Raw genomic sequence first — 7667 nt, 5'->3', positions numbered from 1 at the left:
AGCTGTTGAGTTTAATTCTCTCCCAATGCATTGGGTTTCTCCTAATGTCTAACCTGAACTTAATGGAAACGTCACAGTCATGGTAAAAGGAAGAAGGAAGCAAAAAATAGCTATGAAAAAATATAGTCCTGCACGGGGAAGCACCTTATAATCTCCACATTGCTTTCATTAGTATTGCAGGTGTGTCTGGCAGTTCTCCCCTACATTGAGCACTGTGGACTTGAGTGGAGCTGTGTTGTACTTTGCACTGGCGAAAGTGCAAATTCAAAAGGGCAAGAAAAATACAGAGTGCTCTGTCTTAAATTCTCCTTTTCTCTCTCCAGTGGCACAAACAGACTTGAAACAGGTCTGGTCTGGGGACCAACCACTGCCAGACTGGGAGCAAGAGGGAAAAAAATAATGGCATGGGGAAGGTGCAAACCATGTGGACCTTAGCCACCCAGAATAGCCCTTATGTATTTTACAGAAAAATATCATCTCACTCTATAGAAATCTACTCAGGTTTCTGCTGTGAGTATTTTTAATGTGCATTTAAGATTGTAAACATGAAAACACATACATTGTATTCAAAATAGTTCAGCTTTTATACAGCATGAGGCATAACATATTTACAGATCAATCCTCTGAATCCTGTTCTAATGGCTGACAAGCATTAAGTAGATGGATAGCAGTGGTTCTAACACAGTCATTGCAGCTAACATAGATTCCAATGCTGATTTTTAATTCAGTGTATCTGACTGAATATTTACACAGGGACAGTTCAGCGTTAGGCAGAGAAGCTATATCCTTAGCACATATATGATAACAGTTTTAAGGCCTGACTGGGTAGTGGACTTGTCACTATGTAGGCAGGACTTCCTGCTCAAGGAAGTATAATCCACCCCATGACTATAGTCACTCAAGCTTCGTGACATTTGGAATGTATCGGGTATATCACATATGTTCTCGGGATGAGGATTATCAAGTGTATGTATTTTGTGTAAGGATACTAAATGTTTCATCATAGTCCAGAATTTAACATACAAACTAATTGTTAGTATAAAGCATAATGCAGTGAGTATTAACCAAACAACAACAGGGTGAAGCATCTTGTTGAAGATTTCTGTGGCAGTTGGCGACCATCCAAAGTGTCCCACCAACAGTGTTGTTCATCTTTCTTTACTCTTTCCATTACTCGATGCATTTCTTCTATATCGTGATGGACAGTAATCAGAGTCTTTCGTCCATTTTCTTGAACTTGTTTCATCAACCGCTTCAAGTCTTCATATAACAGTAATTTCTTCACCAGGGTAAGGTTCATTCCAATATGAGTAGGCAGCAGATCATGAAGTAAACTGTAAAGTTTACTTTACGTGAAGTATATTTGTAAAGTATATTTTTTGTATTTGTAAAGTATATTTTACACGAAGTAAAGTATATTTATATGAAGTAAAGTATAATTGGATGTAATAAGTTGGTAAGAGGTGACAGGGGCTGAGTAACTAAAATCACATCCTAGAATTTCGGTAAAGTTACAAACACAAACATTAGAGTCATGAAGAAAGTTAACTGCATCCCAGACAGACCCTGCACACTTCATTATTACATCCTTTTCTTGGACATATTTGGACTCACACAGGACAGGAGGCAAAGAAATGAGCTTTTATTGAAATAGAAAACATTAAACCAAAGTCAGTGACATAGGGAGTATAAACAGCTGGACAGAACGGTTCAGGCAACTGCATAAGCACTATTCATATCCATAATACTACAATCTAGCAGTAGTATCTGCCCAGTCAATGAGATAAAACCACCAAATGGTTTAATGGAAACACAACACTCATATAACTTTTGGATACTAGCTCCCAGATGTCACTGAATTACTGCTTCGCATAGTACTTTTGACTGGGACAAAAGCTCCTTAATTATACGTAACATATTTCTAAGTGATGTTCTGAAGAAAACTCAAATCCATTTAAATGTCACCCCTGGCAGAATTAAACCTGGACTCCAGATAAAGAGACCTGATTTCAAATTAAGAATGGCTAATAACCTTTATGGTCCATTTGCCTTTTCCATTGTAGTAGTTGGTACCTACCACTTAGGCTGTCCCTTGAATTTGTTGTCCCTGCTGCTCAAAGAACCAAGCATTTACGCAGTTAAAAAATCTATCACAACTGTCCGACTTTGTTTGGAAGTAATGTCTGTAGCTGTGGCTTTAAATTCAGTAAGCCCAAATTTAACATCCAGCCTCAGTTTGCGTTTCTTCCCCAGACTTGTGTCTGGCGTTGGTACTGTGCATGAGCCAAGCAGTTCCATCCCTTCCTCATCTACATACTGAGGACACCGCTTTTCTGTGGAGTAGAAAGCAAAGCGTACACTTGTCTGATCTGGTTCTACTGGATGGAAGATATATTCGGCAACTTCATTTATATTCACTGACTCCTCAATTCCCACCAATTTCTTGAAGATACCTTTGCAATAAACAAGCCCATCAACTTTTGAGACAAATCGTTTACTAAAGTCGTGGATAGCAGCATCAAATCTTGTGCATACTTTTACACCATATGTCCGAGCACTGATTCTTGAGGCAATGATTTTTGGATTGACTCCAAATAAAACAGCCCCTTTTGCAACAGCAGCTTGGGCCTCCATGGGACAAAGGATATGATACTTCTTGCTAAAAGCCTGATTGATTGCATCCCTCAAGATAATGCTAGTCGAAAAACCTCCCACAAGTAAAATATACTGTACCTTGGCCATCTCAGGCTTGCCAAGGATTTCCCTCAAAGTACCAACAATATTTTTGATACTGTATTCAAAAAAGCTCTTCATTTTCTCATATGTAATCATGATCATCCCATCACACCATACAGCTCCTGTGACTTCTCTGAAGAACTGAGAGATCTCCTTCCTGCTTTCTGCCACTCTTGTCAAGTTGTAGTAGCAACGTATGTAGACTGCCTCCCTGCTGGCAGAGCATTTCTGTAGACTGAAGTTGTACATCATATGTTGTAATTCGGTAGGGTGGTCCTTTACATATTTATCCCATACACCATTGTCAAATATTTCTCTGAGGAACGCACTGAAGTTTTCATCCACTCTGTTGCCTCCCCATCCACCTCCAGACACCTTGTGTAACTCCTTCAGATAATGGTTTTCTTGGATCTCATGTACTGTGATGTCTATTGTGCCACCTATACAGACACATACACAAAGACAAATGAAGTTAGATGTTCCCTCTGAATTACATGAGACCCTTACTTTTCACTGAATATAGTCTTACTTTCTGAACTCCTGGGTCTCAGGTGTGCTTTTCTGCTGTTTTCTTTTTCACATCTGCTCTCCTTCTCTATTGCCTGTATGCCTTTAGATTTCCTAAATTTAAGCACTAAATTTAAGTTGACTCTTGCCTTTTGTTATACAAGCTCTGAGTTAAAATGAACAGTGGGGGTGAGACTCTGAGAAACCTGTGGTGCTCTTGATACTTTGTCAGTATTTGTTTGCAATCACCAGAGTGCTCTTGGCAGTAAATTCATGTCACTCTAAAAAACTCCCACAGAAAACAACAGAAATTACTAAGTGGCGCTCTATCAACTATTCTTAATTATTTACTCTACAGGACCTACTAGTTAATCACTTTGGCCAGTTCACTGGGCGCTGCACTTGCTCCTATAGAGGAAGCTACACAACAGCGTGTGGGTATGTATCAGCGGTCAGTGCTGGAACAGGGAGCAGGCTGATCTGGCATGATGGCAGGAGCTTGTGCAGCGACTGGCTGGCCTGAAGTGCTGGAAGACATCAGACACTCATTGACTTACATTTGCCATGGATCAAGCCTTTAGAAGACCTGTCCTTTCTTCCCATTTTGCTGCCTGCCCATGGGATCTCATAAAGAGAGAAATAAAAATACCGTGACAATCACAGTAGTGGAGTTCAAGCTCTGGGACTGCTCTGCAGTCCTTTGGGGCCCTCTGTGTTAGACATGGCAAAACAGCCACACTCCGCACCCAGCAAAGATTGTACCTGTTGAACAGGGAAAATTTTACCTCCACAGTCAACAACAATATACTGGATCCCAGGGGAGTCTTCAAACTTTTTCTTGTCACTGGCCTCTGTGATAAACCCTTGTTGTGGAAGCTGTTTGCACCAGAGTGACGCAGCCTCTGGCTCCAGGGCAATAATCAGCTTCTCAGAAATAATGTCAGAGATGAGTCCTGCCTAAAATCACAAGAGAAGTGTCAGTTCAGGAAAGGCGGCAAGATCACTGCTGCATGAACACCATCCGCTAGTGAGGCTGTTCTCACCCACACTGGAGTAATGCTTCTTGCACCACTGATCTCTGTGGGCTCATTTCTAGACAGTGGCAGGGGAAGGGGCAGAGCAGTTGTTACTTTCAGCTCAGGACATCCCCCTACACACATATCATGGGAGATTCATCTCCCTGATGGATAGAAATTAGAAACGCAGGTTGTTTAAAAAAAAGAACATTTCCTCTTCCTTGATAGGTGAAGAAATCTGAGAAGATAATCTGAGGAAGTGGGATAACCACTGCTTTTACCTCTATTGCTGCCAGCCGCATGAACTGCCTGGCAGCTGCACTCCATATGGCCGGGACAGTAATGACCCAGGTGATCTCCTGGGGGTCACAGACAGTGTGGAAAGAGGCCTCTTGGACAGTGTTCAGGGCATGTTGCTTCATGTAGCGTAGGCTTTCAGCAAAGACTATAAGGGCAGGAAGTGTCTTTCCATTGCTTGCTTCTATCTCCATGCCATAAGTGACCTTCTACAATTGAGAGAAAACAGTAAAAATGTCTCGGGGTTAAATGTGGAAGTCTCAGTAACAGTCCTGTCCTCTTTACACTGAGCACTGCGCAGAACATGCTATAGAAGGAGGTCCTGTCTCCAAATCTCAGTAAATTCCCCCAAATGGCTTCATTATGTATCTAACTGAAGTCTAATAGACACAGGTCAGCTACCAAACTGCTTACCTATTATATTTCAATAGGCAAAATACTGGTGTGGTTGATAAGTCAACTGTTTCTCATGTTCCAAATTTTATAAAGACCCTATAGATCCTCCTGAACAATAGTGGGGATAATTGTACTTCCTATGTGACATCATCTTACATTTCCCAGACATATGTACAGTGACTTCAGGTTGCTCCTATGCTCCTGTGTATGCAGTTAACAAAATATATACTGGAAAAATATACAGACAAATATCCGTCTGTTCTAATACAGTTTACCTGTAATGTGTTCTCTTGGTTTATGGGCTTATGTGTCTGCCTGGGTATATGTGAAACCTGAGGCAGATGGCTGCTCTGACACTTTTTCAATCTCTTCCAGGAGCCCCAAACTTCCTCCATCAGTTTCTGCTTCCCTGCTCTGTCTAGGAATGTGGAAATTGTTGCATGTATCCAAAGAAGTTTTGTAAGCCAGCCTTTACCACACGTTTCTCTTTGTTCTGCTTCAGCAGCCATCAAAGATGGCTCAAGCAGGCTGCCCAGGGAAGTAGTTGTGTCACCATCCCTAGAGGTCTTCAAAAAACATGTAGATGTAGAGCTTAGGGACATGGTTTAATGGTGGACTCGGCAGTGCTAGGTTAAAGGGTGGACCAGATCACACACACACAATCACAGAATTGTAGGGGTTGGAAGGGACCTCAAGAGATCATTGGGTCCAACCCCCCTGCCAAAGCAGGTTCCCTAGGGCAGGCTGCCCAGGTGGGCGTCCAGATGGGCCTTGAATATCTCCAGATGGTCTTAAAGGTCTTTTCCAACCTAAATGAGTCTATGATTCTATGAAAGATGGCCCTAAATCAGAACAATCATCAGCTGGATAATCAACTCCATCAACTTGGGACCCTTTACAGCCAATGGAGGCAAGTAGGCAGGTCCGGGGTCTGCCCAGCTATAATAACCAGAAAAGGCGCTGTGCAGCCACTGGAAAGAAAAGCAATCTATGTTCATTTTTACTTATAAACTCATTTCCTGCCACTGTTCCTGGCTCAGTCAACAGAAGGTGACGCGTATTCTCCATGGGCACTTTCTGTGGAGATTCAGAATTAACAAGGTAGGTGTCTGGGAACTGTTGTTTCCCTCTCTTGTCTCTTTCTAATGAAATTTCCCTTAACCACTCACTCCATGGGTGCAGAGAAATGGGCTTTAACTAAAATATCTCTCCAAACGCCCTGCCCCAAAAGTGAGTGAGAGCCTATCACTCTGTGGGTGACAATATGTCAGACCACATCGTTCACACCTTTCCTGGGGAGGGAAGTCCTTACAGCGGCCTCCCACGTCCCCCACACCTGGATCAGCACTCATTGCTTAGCACTGGAGAATGCTAAAAAGCAGACAAGGGACTTTATCTGGGGCTGACTCTGTGCTCTGGGTTAGTAGCAAGCACACATCAAGTAGTAAGAAAGACCTTGTGCAAACACTCACGGTGGAGAAACACTAATGTTGAGGGCATACAAAGTAAAATGAAAAGCACAGAGCCAAAGTGAACTAATAAAAGTAGATGGTGACGCTTAGAAAAAGTTAATCTCAATAGGCAAAAAGCAGAAAAAGGTGGAAGACCTGTGGGAGGTCCTGTGGGACCCCAGAGCACAGACAAGGAAGCCCTGAGGTAGCACGATGTTTGGTTGAAGAAACCATACCAGAAAAAGGCATGAAGAATTCTGAACTAGCACAGAGCCTTCAGAGAAAAACGATAACTACTACTTGCTTGAAAGACAGACAGACACCCATAAAAAAGGCTTGAGCACATTCCTTTGGGGGAGGGATAGACAAGCTAACCCTGGGTCAACCCATCTTGAATTACAAGAAACTTCTTTTGTTTTATGTACAAGACTGAGGTAGAAAGTTCCAGAGAGAGGTTAGTTTCTCTGCTAAGTTCTAGAGCAGGGCAGTTTTTTGTTATGAACAAGTATTTGGCTTCAACGGGGTCTGCAGTCTCGTGAAGCCCTCAGCTAATTAAGAATGTATATAATTTCTTCTGTTTATCAAAATGCCCTTTGACTTCTGTTCATTCATCTTGGCCAGCCAGATTACTCTGTCCCCTTCACCAATTCCTTTAACCCACACCCCTCAAATAAAATAACTCTGACTTGCATTAGCAGTAACCACTCTACATACCATGTTGTACAGTATCATCTTGAAGTTCTGGAAGAAGTACCACTTGTCAGCTTCGCTGGAGGGCAGGCTCTTGTACTTCATCACAGCATCATAGCCAAATTTCCTGAACTCCTGCTTCTGGTCAAACAAGATGCATGTGGGTGTCTTCGGGGTCTTGAGACCATGCTCTGTTCCCCAGAACACCTGGCGGATTTGGTCTGTACCTGAAGCAAGGGAAAAACAGTACCCGCTGTAGGACGTGCCAAAATCTATAGCAACGACAAAGACTGAATCACTGGCCATGTCTGACAGCTGCACAAACGAGCACAGCTCTGGGGTTACACAGGAATGAATATACCAGATTGGGATGAAATTCAACCTGCTCTGGCTGCTATTGCAGCATGAAGCCACCCCCACCCTGTCTTTATTGGCTGGAGGGAAATAGATTCTGATATCAACGAAAGGAAAGAGCACCCTTTCTTGTAAAAGGAAGGGCTGAAACTCACAGTATGTAAGCAAGAAAGTCCTTGGCACTTGCATTTGCTCTCTGCTCTCCTAGGGGCACAGTGCT

The 7667-nt window shown here is 42.6% G+C and overlaps 1 protein-coding gene across 3 annotated transcripts; it reads right to left on the bottom strand.

Moving 5' to 3' along the window:
- On the bottom strand, positions 1-7636 carry LOC310895765 (heat shock 70 kDa protein 12A-like; the record flags this gene model as incomplete). 3 transcript variants are annotated; one of them, XM_083827399.1, is made up of 5 exons in its annotated part: positions 1-3176; positions 4029-4200; positions 4541-4765; positions 7118-7234; positions 7321-7433. In XM_083827399.1, the coding sequence occupies 4 exons, from the start codon at positions 7196-7198 to the stop codon at positions 2131-2133; spliced, it is 1524 nt and encodes a 507-aa protein (XP_083683525.1). In that variant the 3' UTR covers positions 1-2130. The 3 variants fall into 3 exon arrangements, with proteins under 3 accessions (XP_083683525.1, XP_083683523.1, XP_083683524.1); XM_083827397.1 differs by having other exon boundaries at positions 7118-7636; XM_083827398.1 differs by lacking the exon at positions 4541-4765 and having other exon boundaries at positions 7118-7636.
- Between the last annotated feature and the right edge of the window lie 31 nt (positions 7637-7667).

Source organism: Anser anser, assembly GCF_964211835.1.
Source record: "Anser anser genome assembly, chromosome: 1".
In the NCBI taxonomy this organism is placed as follows: domain Eukaryota; kingdom Metazoa; phylum Chordata; class Aves; order Anseriformes; family Anatidae; genus Anser; species Anser anser.
Note: the sequence above shows the minus strand (reverse complement) of the source record. Positions and strands in the feature narration are given on the sequence as shown.